The following is an 18,699-nucleotide window of genomic DNA, read 5'->3' on the forward strand; positions in this document are numbered from 1 at the left end:
AAAAAAGGTAAATTCACTACTGGTTTGGTGGTACTTCTAATTCTGATCTTCCCCAATTTGCCTAATACTTTTTACTTTACAGCGTCTTAAACAGCAGTTCAGTACATGTTGTTCATGTTTTTTATCCCTTCATTCAGAGGGAGAGATAGACTGGAGTGTACTTATTTCCTTGCATGAGGAAACGAAATGCCTCTCCTGTTGAAATTTGATGCCTTAGTTTTTATACACAAAACTTGGATTTGATATTTTTTTGGTTTGCATGATTTATATTACTGTACCATTCAAATGTATCATGAAATTATCATTTAAATTTATTACTAAATCACCCGTATACATATAATCATAAAGTACATAAGTCATAGGCTAACATTTTCTCTAATTATATTTATTTGTTTATAGAATCTGGCATTCTGGAGCTTAAACTTAAAGCACTAATTCTTGACATTATTCATAATATTGATGTGGTGAAACAGTTAAACCAAGCTCAAGTTCATACAACCGAAGACTGGGCTTGGAAAAAACAAGTTAGATTCTATATGAAAAGTGATCATACATGTTATGTTCAAATGGTGGATTCTGAACTTCAGTATACTTACGAGTATCAGGTATGACTTGTGGCAGAAATGTTTTATTTTCCAGTTAGACTTATTTACTTTAAATGAAATTTGCTATTGGATGAAAGAATTATTTATATTTTAGTTGTAGCTTTCAAGAATTCTTTTTGTATTACTTTGTCTTTCTGTTTTAACATAATTAAAGAGATGTTATATTGGAAAAATAAAAAATCATTTTACTTACAGAGGAGTTAATATAATGGCAATGTACTGAATTCTCTAAATGTACCTTTTCATAGAGTCATATTTATATTGAATTTGAAATATATTTTTAATTTAAGGAGATCTGAATATAGGCAATCTCAATGGAAGCAATTAGGTTTGTGCCTTCTTATTCAAGACCAAAATTAGTGCAATTTTAAATATGCTAAAATATCTTTGCTAAATGTTTTCATGTTTTGTAAGGTAAAATAATTTTTAAATAAAATGTCACCTATTTTTAAAAAATCCAGCTGTATCCTCTGTTTTTTTCCATCATAATGAATCAATCATCAGAATATTTTGGCAATTATGTTAATAAGCATATGTCTGAAGAATTGCCAGCTGACTCTTTCAAAAAGGAAATGTGTTTTGAGACACAAATATGTCTACCTAAATTAAGGAAGAACTCTGTAAACTAGATGAAATTGGAATCTATTTTCTCTGAAATTTAGTGGAAATTTAGAGAATAATAAGTTAAATTTATTAATTTCATAGGGTATTTTTCAAATTAGTTATACTTTGAGGTTTCTAAAGTAATTCTGATTTGTGAAGATAATAAGATTTAAGAAAATAACATGAATTTTAAAATACAAAATAAAATGTATTTTTTGTATTTGATTATTGTATATTTTTGGATTTGTTTTCTTTAGAAGTATATCTTTGTGCCATTATCAAGAACTCAAGAGACTATTTAGAAAAACCTAACAATACATTAATTGATAGAATAAAATACGTGCTTGAAAAATAACAATTTAATTCCAGTTTGTGCTTTGGAAAGATTCACTAACAATATTTTGGATATTTTTCTGTTAAAAACTTTAATTTAGTTGTTGTCTTTTTTAGCTTTTAACTAGAATCTCATGCTACACAAATATTTGTGAATGTTAAATAGAACATGAATATTTAAGCTTTATATTTCTCTTGTATAGGGTAATGCTCCCAAGCTGGTTTATACTCCATTGACAGACAAGTGCTACCTAACTCTCACTCAAGCCATGAAGATGGGACTTGGAGGAAATCCTTATGGACCAGCTGGAACTGGAAAAACTGAATCAGTCAAGGCTTTAGGTGGACTTCTTGGAAGACAAGTTTTAGTGTTTAATTGTGATGAGGTAGAATAAATGTCAAATTATGTAATAATGTGCTAGTTACATGTTTGGATTACTTTTCATATACTTACATATGAATTATTCATTTTAAAATTTGCCGTACTTTTAAATCACTTGAAAACAGAATTTGTTGTGTTTGAAATGCAAAATGGAGAGAGATTGCATGTATTATAATCCCAATACTTTTCTAAAGAGAATTATTGCAAAGAAATAATTTTAACGTATTATTTATGTTAAGGGTTTAGAAAAATATTTTTAGTAAAGGAAATAGTAAATAGAAAAGGAAAAATCTTAAGTTCATTTTAAATTCCATTTAAAAAATATTTTGAGTAGGATTTGTATTTTGATTTAAAGAATAACTAAAACAAAATCTTGTGAGTAGGATTTGTATTTTGATTTAAAGAATAATTAAAACAAAATCTTGTATTGGTTTAGTTCTGTGTACTTTTCAGAATACTTTCACATGAATTACTTTTTTTATTCCTTGAAACCACCCTGGGTTTTGAAAAATTAGCTATTTAATCTCTACTTAAAAAAGAACAAAAGAGGCATAGATGGGTGGAATGATTACCTTATCAGTAAATGATGTAAAGTATTAAATTATTATTAGAGGTTTCATTTATGTTTTAATGAATATACTTTTTATTGTTCTCTTTAAGGGCATTGATGTGAAGTCAATGGGACGAATATTTGTTGGTTTGGTGAAGTGTGGGGCCTGGGGTTGTTTTGATGAATTCAATAGACTGGAAGAATCTGTACTATCAGCAGTTTCTATGCAGATCCAGACAATTCAAGATGCTTTGAAGAACCATAGAACTATATGTGAACTGCTTGGCAAGGAGGTATAGAACATGGTGGGGATTTAAATAATTGAAATATAACACTGCATTACTCATACTCAGGCAATGTTCTATCTTTATTTCTTCTGTGACCAGTGTGTTAAACCTTTTTACCTGTGAATTATCTTTGAGGTTTCTCACCCTCTTTTGATCTCATTCTACCATTTATCTGCAAACTGTATTGAATAATTCAGTTATAATAATATTTGCTAACATTTATTGAGCATTTACTCTATGCTGGTACTGTGCATAGTGCTTTAATGCATTGTCTTATTTAATACCACAATCTTTTGAAGTAGATTCTGGTACAGTAACGATGTACACATTGCAAGTTAAAAAATCTGTAAAATTATCTTCTTATACATAATAACATTTTCACAGTACAAGTTTTTCTGAGGCCAAGAAAGTAAGACCAGTTCTGAATTGTTAACACATTGTTTACATGATGCTTAAATTCTTGAGAAACTATTAAGTTTTTACCTCTCTGTCATCAAAATTTGATTTCTCTTACATTCATTTTGTTTCCTTTCCTCTTCTTACAAAGAAAGAGTGGTTCTTTCTCACAACCATGCTGATCTTTCCACCTATGCTTTAGAATCTGCTTCCCAGGGACTTTCTCTTAGTTATCCCCTCTGCTATAGTTTCAGCATTCCTTTCTCTACCAGTTCCTCGTCGGCTTTTAAACATAATCACATCTTTTCCTTCTTAATAATATATAACGTATATAATAATATAATATTATATTTAATATAATTAAAACATAAGCAAACTTTCCCTTAATTCGTCTTTTCTGCCAACCACTGCTGTCTTTTCTTTCCTTTAGAGCCTAGTTTTTCTGTTCTTGGTATTTCTGCTTCCTAATTGCCCACTCATAGTTTACACATTCGAATTTATCTTCTAAGTGCTTTGTTGAAAATGCGCCTATTAGGTGCTCTCATGACGTTCTGCTCTTCCCTGTCATATCATTTATCACACTATGATTGCTTCTTTATAATACTCAAAAGACCATAAGCTCCAGTAGGGCATAAACTATTACTGACTTTAGTTCCGAGTTGTGTCATCTCTGTGTACTTAACAAAGCGTTTAACACAAGCAAGGTTTTCAGTAAACATATGTTGAGTGAATGAACAGACATTCAAATTGGTTACTATCTCTTAAACTTTCAGCCTCAAAAAACATTATAAAGATCCTCTATAAAGCAGTGTGGTTTCTCAGGAGTTTATTATATGTTGAATAAGGAGATGGTTAGCACATTAGTGGTTACTTTTTGCTAAGGTATAAGATTTATGTGGAGAAATGTGTCAATAGAATATCTATTGACAATATATTTTGTATTTATGGTTTCAAATGTTTTATGCCTGTATTTTTTAAGACATTTTATTTATTTATTTATTTAAGCATTTTATTTATTTTTTCCCCCTCCCCTCCCCTTCCTCTCTGGTAACTACTAGTCCATTGTCCATGTCCATAAGTGTCTGTTTGTCCTATTCATTTGTTTATACCTATATTTTAAATTACTATTTCAGGTAGAAATAAATTCCAATTCTGGAATTTTTATCACTATGAATCCTGCTGGAAAAGGTTATGGAGGAAGACAAAAACTGCCTGATAATCTTAAACAGCTTTTCAGGCCGGTAGCCATGTCTTGTCCGGACAATGAGCTTATTGCAGAAGTTATTCTCTATTCAGAAGGCTTTAAAGATGCTAAGGTATTGGGCAGGAAATTGGTAGCTATCTTCAATCTATCTAGGTGAGTTTTTCTGTTTTAAATATTTTTATATTTTGTGGTTCCAATGGTTGATTATGGTTATTAGTGACTATTTTTCACATTTGTCCAATTTATGTATTCACTGACTTTCATATTGATGATTATTTTGTACTTAAGGTGTTGAAAGGAAAGATTTTAGTTTGAATAATAAAACGGTCTGGCTCAAAACTGCTTGTTTTTTTTAAATACTATAAATCTGATCTCACTTTTTTTCTGCAAAATGTTTTTATTGGAGTGCACCAGCTAAACAATACTTATTGATCTCATTTACCAGCTGACCATTTGAAACCTACCGTTCTTTGAGGGAATCTTTCATAATTTTTCTTATGTCTTACTTTTGGTAGTAGAAGTTGACTTTTAGCTTCTCTGGGCAACCTAGAATTCTGGTCCCTATTAAAAGATAGAACTGGAATATCAGAGATTGAGAGCAAGATAATTGATAAAGACTTTAGGACGAAGGGTAATAGGTAATTGTCATTTAGTATCTTCATTAAGATATCTAACCAGTTCTTAAAAGATCTTTTCTGATCCTTGAGAACTATACATCTTCAGCATTTTACTTGAATGATCATTTTGTGTGATTGGTTCTTTTATAGAAATTAATGGAATGTCAGTACTCACTTCTATTTGTCAATAGTTATATTCTATATTTCTTTGGATATGATGATAAAAAGAATTTCTAATAGATATTTGATGCTTTATGACTTTCATGTTTTTACTTAAGGGAACTTTTGACACCTCAGCAACATTATGACTGGGGTTTGAGAGCTTTGAAGACGGTTCTGAGAGGAAGTGGAAATCTTCTTAGGCAGCTGAAGAAAACTGGCATTAAACAGAAAGGTATAATTCATTAGTCTCAATATAATCTTATTTTTGAAAATAAGCTTTTATTTAGAATAATTTTAGATTTATAAAAAGTTCTAAATAAAGCAGAGAGGGTTTCTGAATACCCTGCCCCCAATTTCTCCTGTTGTTAACATTTTACATGAGTATGGCACATTTATCATAGCTAACAAAGCAATATTGATACATTATTTTTAACTAAAGTTCTTACTTTATTTAATTTTTCCCTAGATTTTATCTACTGTCCTATTATAATTTTTAAAAGTGCATTAAATATTAAATAGCTATGATTTATAGAGGCATAGTCTAGTCCACTTGTTCTCAATCTTTAATGTATATTATAATCACCTAGTGGCTTGTTAAAATGTAGACTGTTCGACTCCACCCTCAGCGTTCCTGATTTAGTAGGTCTAAAGTACAGCTTGAGAATTTGTCTAGTCTTAAAATAAGAACAGAAACCTTAGAAACACATGGGGATTTTTCTCTTTCAAACAGATAGTGTACCAAACAAATAACCCTTAAAAAAACTTCAAACTATTAAAAAATACCTTTTAACTTATAATAATTTAAATGTACAGTAAAATCGCAAAGGTGATATTTCTATTGTTTCACCCTTTTTACCATGGCATATTTGTCAAAACAAAGAAACTGACAATAGGACATTGCTATTATTATTATTAATAATATCCTCTTTTATTATTATTAATATCCTCTTTCTGTTCCAAGATTGAATCTATATTCAATCTATATTCAATCTATATTCAATCTATATCAATTTGATGCCACATTGTATTTATTAGTCCTGTCTCCTTAGTCTCCTCTGCTCTGTGACAGTTTCTCAGTCTGTTTTTGTTTTCATGACATTTGTAGTCTGCCGGTGTACGAGTCAGATATCATGTAGCCTCTTAAGCTGTTTTTTTTTCTTCCTGATGTTTTTCTTATGATTAGACTGAGTTAAAATATTTGGAAAGAATACCACAGAGGTGGAGTGGCCTTCACATTACATTGTATTAGTGGGTACATAATAACCACACGATATCACTTGTGATGTTCACCTTCATCACTTATCTTAGTGTTTGTCATATTTCTCCACTATAAAGTTATTTTCCTCTTTTCCTACACTATTCTTTGGAAGCTAATTACTAAATCTTGCTTCTCTTCAAAGTGGGGAGGCAAGGGTCTTATTTGAAATTCTTTTGTAACGATTTGTCTCTTGTCCCCCACTTATATAATTTTAAATCATTTAGTTATTTAGCACTATAGATGCATGTATATTTTATTATACTTTACCACCTTTTTTTCCCATTTACTTAAAATAAATGATTCCCTTCGCCCATGGATCTATGCCTTCATGAAAGGCTGAATATTCAGCCTCTTCAGGTTGCTATTAAAAACTAAGTTAAAACACTATGAAAATAAGGCAGCATAGAAAAAAAGACTATATGAAATTACCTATTTAGACTCTAAATGATCAAAGTGTACATCTTAAAAAAGGGTAGCTACTTTAGCTATATTATTAATTAGGTAGGCATATGCCAGGGAGATACAGTTATTTGGTGAAGTAATGAAATTACTGTTTTTCAGTTGTCTACCTTTGACGATTTTCAAGAAATATTTAAACCATACCTGTAGTGAATAAAGATGTCTTATTTATGAATTCAGTGCTTGAAATAAACTCTGGCACAGGCAAGCCTCCTTATATGTATTTAAACATAGAAATATTAGGCAATTGTAGAAAAATACCAGACTAAAAATAGTTTCCTGCCTTTATGTATACGTCTTATCAACCAGCAGCTAATACCCATGAAAAATAAGAATCTGGTAATCATATTAGTATTTATATTTGGTTTAAGAATGGATTTACGAATCAGTTTTGAGCAAGGCAGATCAAAGATTTTTGCTTTGTTTGTTAGTTTTAGGATAGAAAATATCTGGGATACAATATTGGTATATTTGGAAAGAGACCTGAATCTGGAATTAGTTGCTCTGGGTTTAAATCCCAGCTATATAATACTTACTGCTGTGTAATTTTAGGTAAGTCATTAAACCTTTGGAGATTTAATGTTCTCAGATGTAAAATTAGAATAATAGTTATATTTTCTTACTTTATACAGTTATTATAAAGATGCCATCAAAATGGTAAAGTACTATGCAAATATAAATGATAATCATTTTTATTATTAATTAAAATTTGAGGGTACCTGGGATTCAAATTCTGTGAAAAAGAACTCAAACTCTACTTAGTGATACTTATTTTTCAGCAGTCAAAAAGATGGTAAGGTCAGCTTGCCAATTCACATGATAACATGTCTTAAATGTTATTAAATTCTAGTGCTTCATTTAATTACTAATAATACATATCAAGTCAGTTAAACACTATTCTTATAGTCACTAAATTTATAACTGATAATTTTAAAATGAAATTTTTTCTCTAGTTAATGAAAGTCATATTGTGGTACAAGCATTGAGGCTTAATACAATGTCAAAGTTTACATTTGTGGATTGTACTCGGTTTGATGCACTGATTAAAGATGTGTTTCCTGGAATTGACTTTAAAGAAGTAGAATATGATGAACTGAGTGCTGCATTAAAACAAGTCTTTGAGGAGGCCAATTATGAAATCATACCCAATCAGGTAACTGTCTAGAATACTTTATAATATAGTGATCCTTTCTTCTAGTTAATTCCTTATTAACTATCTTTATCCTTTACCTTTCATCTTATCTTTCATCTTTCACCTTAAATCTCAGGGAAGCCTTCCATGATCTCCAAGTCCAGATTAGTTGCCCTGGCTATGTGCTTTATTCTTCTTGTTACATATAGTTGTTCAGTGTTTAATTGTATATTTGATTGATATTGAGTCTCCTTCACCAGATAGTAGTCTCCATGAAAGGTGGGATCCATGTTTATTTTTGCTTGCCATTTTATTCCTAGTGCTTAGGGATCCTGAAATGTATATATATTTAATAATTGATTATACATAATTTTTCACTTGGACAATTTCTTAGGAGTTCTTTTTAGTAGGTCTTTTTATGTAGCACAAATACATGTTCGATATGAACACTTTTCTCAGGTTTTTTTGTTTTTGAGGGAGATGATATAAATGAATGAATGAACATGTAAAAAATGAATATATTTGAATGAGTAAGGAAAATAATGAACATGTATCAATTAACTTGGAAAAAATACTTGATTCTTTTAAAGAAATCTTAGATTTAAAGATCACATTGTAAATATGTTCAGATTTATTTTGGTATATTCATTTATTTAAGGTTTTATCTTCCACTTAAGAAATCAAAGGCTTAATTTATATGTTTGGCATAGAATAACTGTTATAGAATGAGAGCAGAACTGCTTATGATTATACACTAAATAATATACAAACATGTTTCTTTTCTACTAGATCAAGAAAGCTTTGGAACTGTATGAACAATTACGCCAGAGAATGGGAGTTGTTATTGTTGGTCCAAGTGGTGCTGGAAAATCAACTCTTTGGAGAATGTTAAGGGCAGCGCTTTGTAAAATTGGCCAAATAGTAAAACAATATACCATGAATCCCAAAGCTATGCCTAGACATCAATTATTAGGCCATATTGACATGGATACAAGAGAATGGTCTGATGGTGTTTTGACAAATAGTGCTCGCCAAGTAGTTCGAGAACCCCAAGGTTGGTTTTTGTTGTGTAATTCATTGCTTTACTGAATTTGAAAGGATGATAGATCTTGTCTATAATGTTATTCTTATTAAATCTTATACATGACCATAAACTACTTTATAATGTTCAGTGTTTAATTGTATATTTGATTGATATTGAATCTCCCTCACCAGATAATAGTCTCCATGAAAGGTAAGATCCATGTTTATGTTGATATTTTACTTTGGAGGGGGCCCAGGACATGCTATCATATTGATCTATACTCCATAGCAACTTGTATTATAATAGAAACTCAGAGTAATCTGAGTGAGTTGAAATTTACAACTGGATTAATTTACTAAATAAATATAAAATCTTTGATTGCTGAGTTGTTATCATAATGCCTCATAAATAAGCAAGATGGCAAATTTTTATTTAGGATTAAAATTAATATGTGTGTGAACACTTTTAACTCATCAATTTGAATACAGTGTTTTGAATAATTTTGAAAATTTAAGTTGTAAATAGTAGATTTACTGGTCAAAATTTTTTGGTTTGGTGTTTGAGTTTTTGGCCAGAATCTGAGAAGACTCCCTACTTTTCGTTAGGTTGTAATTTAATTATAGCTGTTTTTCTATGCCAATGAGTAAAGGTTTAGAACTTTTTAAGACATTGAAAGGGATTTTCAATGTAGTCTTTTCATTTTCAATATAGTCAGTAGCATTAGACTAAGTATAACTTGAAACCACTCTCATTTTAGGAAGGATGGATAAAAAAGTTTTGTCTTGTGTAAAGATTTGTATATACAACTTGTTCACTACTTCTCTTTGAAGTCACCTTTTTAAATGTCAAAGAAATTTGACAATGGTGAATTTTTTTTCTCATGCAAGGCAATGAAAATTGTGTCTTCTATATTTTCTAAAAGAGATAATATATACCAAGAATTCATACATTCTTATGATAGAAGACAAAGATCTGAAGAATATTTTACAAGGTTATGGGAAGAGAAATACCTAAGTCTTGCACATCTTGTTTTCTTTTAATGAAATTTCAATTCTGTATGTTCATAGATAAATAAAGCATTATCACATGGTATATAACTGAGTCTTTGGTCAGCCGAGCTAGGATTGCCCATGGGTTCTTCACAACATTTGTAGTACAAATTCACATGAAAAATCTCAAGTTGTTCAATTTTTTGTTCTTTAGTTTTTGTAATATAAAATAATACTTATGGAAATCATTTAAAAATAAGAGATAATTATTTTATACCTTATTTTTATTTTACCTCTACTTTTATGGTTTGAAAATAGATGTCAGCTCATGGATAATCTGTGATGGTGATATTGACCCAGAATGGATAGAATCTCTGAATTCTGTTCTTGATGATAATCGACTACTCACTATGCCCAGTGGAGAAAGGATCCAGTTTGGTCCAAATGTTAACTTTGTATTTGAAACTCATGATTTAAGTTGTGCCTCCCCAGCCACAATATCTAGAATGGGAATGATCTTTCTTAGGTAAACCGTAAGAACATTTGCATATATTGTATTAGAATATTCTTCAATTATTATTTTGGCTTTAGAGCTAAATGAAATGTGTCGTATAAATAAATAATTTGTTATCTTCAGTTTTGATTAACTTTCTTTTGTTTGTTAGGCTTTAATTCATTCAGAGAATTCCTGTTTCACTGCAGTTGAATTATTTTAGCAGTTTAGTGATCACAATTATTAAATAATTATTTTTGTTTTCTCCTTTTTTTATTACTTTTATTTAAACATTATGATTGAGTTCAGAAAAGTGAACATATTACTTATGTACTAGAGGCTAATAATTTAAAGCTAAGTAGCAATATTTTAATTGTAGAATCCTAGATTCATAGAATTTTAGGACCAATCTAAGTTTAAATAATGGTCCTATGGTCCAGCCTTTTATTTTGCAAGTTTGAAACACCTTTATTTAATATTTTATTTCTTCAGGGTATTTGGAAGAGATTTAAAGAGCAAAAATTAATAATAAACTAATTTTAGGTATCTTGTACAATAGTCACATATCAGAACTTGGGCATTTGAGCCAATTTTATTTCCCAAAATGAGTAATTAGAAAGTTTTCTTTTACTTTTTGAATTTATATATTTGAGTTTTTTGAATTTGATATTAGTCTATATATAGCGCTCTACTTATTTAGGGCCATTTAAAGCCATTTTAGGTGGTGTATGACACACGATAGTGTTATTAAATTAGTTGAAATTTAGTTTCCAAAATTATTTAATTTCTTATTTCTTTGATAGTATTAGAGAAATCATTTATATTAAACTTGTCATGAATTCCAATTACTATTTCGAGGTATTAATTATTAAAAACATAATGGGTTTATAGCTTTTGTAGCAGCATCTCACACAACTTATTTATTTCATGCATTCTTTTAATCTTGTGAGAAAAATAGGATAAAAGGAAAGATTATAATTAAATTTTTAAATATTTATTGAATGCCTATTATGTGTATGGCATTAAGTTAGGCATTTTAGGAGAGACAGCAAGAAAAGAGTAAAACTAGCACTTAATAGAGGACTTGTCTTAATGGAGCATACCTTCAAGTAGAGAGTTAAAATAAATATAATAACAATTATAATATAAGATAGAATATAAATAAAATAAGAGATAAGTAGAATGCCATGGATATTTAACAGAAAAAAGACCATATGTTCTTGTAGAGGTATGAAAATTGTTGGTGAACCAGAAATTGTTCGTGAGAGGCATGATGATTATATATGATGTCATATAAAATACAAATACATATTAACATTTTTAGTTGCTGTTTGATTAGCTTATACCTTGGTTTTAGGTTTTATTCATTTTTTCAGCAGATATTCCTTTAGCATTTGCTCTGCTGTAGGCAAAATGAGGACTTTTTAATAGTGAAAGAGAATGCTATTAATTATTCTAGGTCAACTGGTATAAACCATGATTGTCTTGGGCAAACCAATACACACAGATTCCATGAGCATTGAAGAAATACCGTTGATAACAAAGTCTTTATTGGGAAGAGCTTGGAGTCTTTTGTTTGTTTGTTTTAAGCCAATCTAATGTAATTTAAATATTCACCTTTGATCTTTCCATTTTTCTTTTTCTTATTAGACTGGATAGAAATGTGAGAGGACAAATTCAAAGACTCTGTATTTAATAGAGTTGCTATAAAACAATGTTAGAAGAGAAAAAAATGACAAAATTGTGAGCCCTTGTCAATTCTAAAATTATTAATCTATGAGTTGTTTTTACTATACTTTTTTGTAATTATGTAAGATGATTTTAAATAAGATGTCAATATTACATTTAATATCAGTCATTGGAGGTTAATTACATAATTAAGTGCTTTGCTAAAAGAATTATATTTTACTGTAGGAAAATTTTTTACAGTGCCATGGGAATTTAGATAGTTGGCTTTTTTGGGATAGAGAAAAAGGAAAAATATTTTTGAATATCTGTATTAAAATGTAATGCATCTTGAACTCTAATGTGCATTTGAATCACCCAGGGGTTTTGTTTAAGTGAAGGTTTTGCTTTAGTAGTTCTGGGATGAGATTTAGGATTCTTCATTTCTAATAAGCACATCACACTTTGAGTAGGAAGCTTTTTGGCTAACCTGTAGATATGTAATTCATCTTTATATTTATAATAATATAGATGAAATTTATTTGCTTTATTTTACAGACAATGATACTTTTAGGTATGTATGTACATATTTATATACATATATACACATATATGTAACACATACATACACACAGAGGAGTAATTAAAGTCAGCTCTTGTATACTAGCAGATATATGTGTAGAATAATGTTTATTGGAGCAGAAATTTAATTTGAAAGTAAATTGATAATTTCTTCTTAGATAATTTCTTACATGTTATCTGTTTCAGTGATGAGGAGACGGATCTTAATTCTTTGATAAAATCTTGGTTAAGGAATCAGCCTCCTAAATATAGGAATAACCTTGAAAACTGGATTGGAAATTATTTTGAAAAAGCTTTACACTGGGTTCTAAAGCAGGTAAATTAACCATAATATTTCATAATTAATCATTTAGGTGAGAAGTATAATGATTAAGAGTGTTACTTACATATGGCTGCCTTTACTCGATCTCTGCCAGAATATGGGGGTGGAGTAAGAGATAGATGTCTTCATTGCTGTTTCTCTATATCTCTCGTTAGTCTTAAAATTTTAAAACACTTGAATTCTCCCATTCACGATATCTTGCACTGCTTACCTAAAAATCTTAAATATTGGAATGTCTTTCTAATTTTAATAGCAAAACCATCTCGTCACATTTTACTGTGTCAATAAATACATATATATATATATATATATATATATATATATCATGTTAAAAAGAATGTCAAATTACTATTAAAGTAGAAAAAGGATGGTGAGTTATTTATAATTTTATTAAAACATTTATTTATTTTACAGAAATTTATTGAATAATATGTCAAGCATAACATTAGATGAGACTGAGAGGTGAACATTAACAGGGCAGTCTCTTTTCTTGAGAAGGGTTTTCTTTTAGAGGAAAATGACATAAAACGGTAATCACCATATAACAGGATGAAGAGAACAATTCTTCTAGGAAAGTTTTAAAAAGGAAATCACACTTAATTTTGAATTTGAAGCATGAATAGAAGTTTAACATACAAAGAAGACATTAGGGGACTTTCAGATATTCTACATGATTTTTTCACCTTTCTGGTTTTTCTTTTATGTCATTGCTTTTATGAAAAATGTAAATATATAAAGGTAGAGGAAATAAAGAGCAGTGAGTTTTTTCTTTTTTTTTTTAAGTATCTAATCGTTAATCTGAACTTAATTTGGAGGTCAATACTTTGAAATTGAACAAGACATACAGAGAAAAGGAGATCTCACTTTAGTTTTATCAACCTTTTTCTTTTCTTTGTAAAGATGAAAGATGAAGGAATAGGGATTTGTGGGAAATCATGCAAATGAGACAGGTTTCTCTGGTGGCCTCAGGGAAAGAACCACTTCGACTAGCCCTCAGTATGACTGAGCTGTCTCTTCCTTTGTGCTTCTTTGACACCATACATTGTCTTAAAATTATACTATAATTGCTTACATTCAACTATGAGCACCTCAAGGGGAAGCACCAAGTCTGTCTTACACCTTCTTGTATCCCCACAACCAAGTATGGTAATAATAACAGAGTAGTGAATGAATGAGAGTACATGTGTTCAGTTAAATACCTGATGCCTATGTTGTAGCACCTTTTTAGTAGATATGTTGCTATTTCATTAATATAAAGCATACAGAGCCTAACAAGGCTCGCCAATGCAAATACCTCGAGACCACCTGCTTGCATGCTGTTAATGTTAGAATGAGAATATATTGATATATAGGGGTTTGTGACTGTAGAAATGATGACATGGTAAGATTATTAAGCCATAGAGTGGATACCAAAGATTCAGTTAGAAAATAAACTGATTTTTTTTTTTGAGGTCTGGTCCCTGTTATTGTTTGAAAGTTGTTTTGTGTGTTGAGAGTTCCTTCTTTCTTACTCTGTACTTTGTTTAAATTCTGAGATATACCGTAATGGATGTTCTGATCAAATACTGATTTTATTTATAACTAGAGCTTTGCATTCTTGTGTTAATTTAGCAAATTAGACAAATCTAGAAGAAAATATGTGGGCTTTTGTTATTTTGCCTTTAAAGCCTAGAATTCTTAGCATGGCCTGCGCAGTTGGATTTCTACCAATCTTTCTTTTTCCTGCTCTGCCTCCCATTTCTCCATTCTTATAAAAATATGTATTATACAGGCAGAGTGGTTTTTTAAAAAATGCAAATTGGATAATTTTACACTCTTACTTAAACACTTTAAAGTCAGTGAAAATAAAATTTGCAGCCCTTACCATGGCCTGTATAATTCTGCATACTCTGGCCCTTGCCTACCTCTCTGACTTAAATCACTCTTTCTTTGCTTACTCAGGCATAAGCTTTTAATTCCATAACTACAACACTGGTTTACCTATGCATATGTTGTATTCTTTGTGTGGCCAGTTAGATTTTATTTTTCAGGTGTTAGTAGCTTCAATGTCACCTTTTTCAAAGAGGCTTTGAGCCCTCAATCTGAGTTCCTCTCTCAAAACATTGTGTTCTGCTGCTCTATAGCTCTTCTTACAACTTGTTAATCATCTCCTCTAGTAGATTTGAGTTCCACGAAAACAAGTACTCTATTTATATCACCTTTTTTTTTTTTTGGAATACCTAGCACCACATGTGGATTCTAATGCATAATTGGTTCTCAGTAAATCGTTTTAGATTAATGAGAACCCTGCCCCCACCTAACTCCCCGGCAGTTTCACAGGGGCCCCAGAGGACCACAGATCAAAATAATCTATACTACTTCAGTCCAAAAATTTTATTTTAAAATTCTGCAAATTTCTGCACAGAGAGAAAGGTCCAAATGGTTTTTCATTTAAGCCTGTTTATACTAGACTTTCTTGTCCATTGCCATCACTCTAGCCCTTGCCTCTAGCTTCTTTTTTAACAGCAAGAAGAAATGAGGAGCTACCCTTTTTAGACAGTTGCTCCTTGATTTACCTTTTTTTTTATATTCTTCAGGTTTAGGAAGTAAACAAACCATGTGTCTATTTGAGGACTCAACTCCTTACAGCTAGAAATATACAATTGTGTTTTTATGATTACTTTGATTTTCAAAGTTTGTATATGTAAATTAAATGAAATCTAAACTTTCTACAACTTGAATAGAGTGATAAATTTAAACATGAGCTTCAGAAAAGATATGCAAATGTCAATCTGTATGGTTCTAAGTTAACTAATTAATATTTACCTTTTTTCTGTACCATGAATTTTAATCAACAGAATGACTATGTGGTAGAAACAAGTTTGGTTGGAACTGTGATGAATGGTTTGTCACATCTACATGGATGCAAAGATCATGACCAATTTATTATTAATCTCATAAGGGGACTTGGTGGAAATTTGAACATGAAATCACGTCTGGAATTCACCAAAGAGGTAAATTCATATTTAAAGCCTATATTCTGTCAACATTTTTCTGTGATTTTCGTTGACTCTTCACTGCCAAAATACAATGACCTGTATTTGTAAGGTATAGAGCTTTTTAATTTGGAGATTATGCATTCAGTAGAACAATAATGCATTTATATGTATATTATATGCATATATATAGATATACTTATTTTTATCCTTTGAACTAGTTTATGATATTTAATAATCTTATTAAAATTTTATAAAATTATACTTTAATAAGTTAAACTTGGAACATATCTTTTTTATTAGACCTACTTTTAACCTACTTAGCTATGTGAATATAATTATTTCATTCATTTTTAACCTTAGAATAATATATTTTTAAATTGTTGTTTTAACCAGAACAGTTTTAGCAATTAGGGTTTCTAGGATGGATTAATTAGTATAAATCTTCTCTTAAATAAATGTTGGATATAGTTCACCCAAGTTGCTTATAAAATTACATTCTACATATTAAGGAATTTCTTCCTATTGGTCTCTGTTGAAATAATTGAACATGTTTTCCTTTAAGTTGGCTCCAAGATTGTGTTTCTGCATTTTTATCATTTTGTTTTTTCTTTGATACCATCATTTATTGCTTTCTCTAGTCTTTTACCCGTCCGTGGTTATTCCATTGCTTCTGTTGCCAGATAATTCTCATTGTTACCACTCAATGCCATATATATATGCTGCTTATAAGCAAACATTCTCTTGCCAAAGTTCAAAATAAAAATGTTGAAGAGTAACACTAGAGGCTAACTCTCTGCTTTATAGCTGTGCAAAAAACAGTTTTCAGAGTTAGAAAAAAGAATAACAGGTTGAGAACAGTGGTGGCAACACTAGAATGAGCAGTATCAGCATATGGTGGAAACAAAGGGTCTAGGATTTTTTCATAATGTAATTTGTAATTTATTGTTCAGAAGAACTCAATTAAAAGTTGAATATATTTGTACCTTGGTGTATATGTAAACTGGAAACATATATTTGCTTGACTGATTATTTGGAGAATAATATTTAGATTAAAATGTTACTTTAATCACAAGGGATAGCTAGTAGTTTTAGTGTATGTTGACTTTGGGACATTTACTATATAGAATTAAAATTTCACATACTCTACTTGAAGTATGTGAAAACTTATCACAGCGTTTTCTTCTTAAGGTTTTTAATTGGGCACGAGAATCTCCTCCAGACTCTCACAAACCAATGGACACCTACTATGAGTCAAGTAAAGGAAGATTAGCATCTTATGTACTGAAGAAGCCAGAAAACTTGACTGCCAATGATTTTAGTAATGGCCAAACTCTTCCAGTCATTCAGACTCCGGACATGCAACGAGGTCTAGATTATTTCAAACCTTGGTTAAGTTCTGACACTCAACAGCCATTTATTCTTGTAGGACCAGAAGGATGTGGCAAAGGGTAAGAGCAGAATAATTAATGTTCTTTGATCAAGGAACATAAATTGTGAGTTTATGTTCCTCTCCTCTTTTAAATGATTTAACAGTTTTTGTTAAATGATTTAACATTTCTTTTGATTGAACTAGCACTTACATTTTCATGGAGGACTCTTTTTATTGTAAAAAAAGATTATGTCCTTTTTTTCTGAGAGGTTATGTGTTTTCTAATGGAAAGAGAGCAATCTGAAAAGATACTTATAAAAAGAATCTGTGCATACATTCACAACAATAAATGAATACTTTAGATATACTCATATATTGCTATTTGCTGTATTTATAAAAAATGAATCTTGATGTTAGCTTTCTATTTAAAAATATCTTTTAATCAGTGTAATTCAGCTTTTTTAGTGCCTACTGGGTATCATTTCTGGAAATAAAGGAGACATGGAATATGAGTTTCACATTTCTAGTAGTAATTAGAAAAATTGTATAAAATCATAGTGATCTTTTTTTAACTTGGAGAACTTAGTATCCTAAAATCTTTCCTTCAATTGTGGGGAAACGGGGTATTTTTAAGATATATTTTATCAAACTTAGTTATTTCTATGAACTTTATTTTTGCTGAAAGAGTGCCAAGATTGCCTTAAACATGAATTTATTTTTTCTAGTTTAAAAATTAGTTACCTTGATAGTTATGAAAACCATATTCATGTTTACCACTTTCCCCTTAAACATTATCATATATAATTTAGATTAAATGTCGTCATAATTTAGAGACTAAAATATTTTTAAAATAGAATTTTTTTATTAAATATAAAAAGTATTTTATTGGTTGCATTTTCAAAGTCAAATGTCATACATCTTTTATAGGATGCTGCTCAGGTATGCCTTTTCTCAACTCCGGTCCACTCAAATTGCAACAGTTCATTGCAGTGCACAAACTACATCTCGACATCTCCTGCAGAAATTGAGCCAGACTTGCATGGTAATCAGTACTAATACTGGTAGAGTGTATAGACCAAAAGACTGTGAAAGACTTGTTTTATACTTAAAAGATATCAACCTACCAAAGCTTGATAAATGGGGAACCAGTACTTTGGTAGCTTTCCTACAACAGGTGAGTCTTATCACTTGAAGTGTTTGGTAAAATTGGAAACCAATTTAGTTTCATTAACTTTTCTTATAGATAGGAAATCTGCTTTCCTCCTTAGAGCCAGTTTTATCTAGCATGC

At 30.2% G+C, this 18,699-nt stretch overlaps 1 protein-coding gene across 1 annotated transcript in view; it reads left to right on the plus strand.

The window, feature by feature from the left end:
* Positions 1-18,699, plus strand: part of DYNC2H1 (dynein cytoplasmic 2 heavy chain 1) — a 255,285-nt gene that overhangs the window by 44,371 nt on the left and 192,215 nt on the right. The window contains exons 32-43 of the mRNA XM_039858749.1: positions 400-605; positions 1,745-1,927; positions 2,584-2,766; positions 4,290-4,513; positions 5,256-5,371; positions 7,810-8,009; positions 8,778-9,042; positions 10,320-10,527; positions 12,928-13,057; positions 15,901-16,056; positions 17,230-17,489; positions 18,338-18,584. Of these exons, the coding sequence (XP_039714683.1) occupies positions 400-605; positions 1,745-1,927; positions 2,584-2,766; positions 4,290-4,513; positions 5,256-5,371; positions 7,810-8,009; positions 8,778-9,042; positions 10,320-10,527; positions 12,928-13,057; positions 15,901-16,056; positions 17,230-17,489; positions 18,338-18,584 (2,378 nt within the window). The remainder of the gene's footprint in view (positions 1-399; positions 606-1,744; positions 1,928-2,583; positions 2,767-4,289; positions 4,514-5,255; positions 5,372-7,809; positions 8,010-8,777; positions 9,043-10,319; positions 10,528-12,927; positions 13,058-15,900; positions 16,057-17,229; positions 17,490-18,337; positions 18,585-18,699) is intronic.

Source organism: Pteropus medius, unplaced genomic scaffold (genome assembly GCF_902729225.1).
Source record: "Pteropus medius unplaced genomic scaffold, Ma_sr-lr_union100, whole genome shotgun sequence".
NCBI classification, from domain to species: domain Eukaryota; kingdom Metazoa; phylum Chordata; class Mammalia; order Chiroptera; family Pteropodidae; genus Pteropus; species Pteropus medius.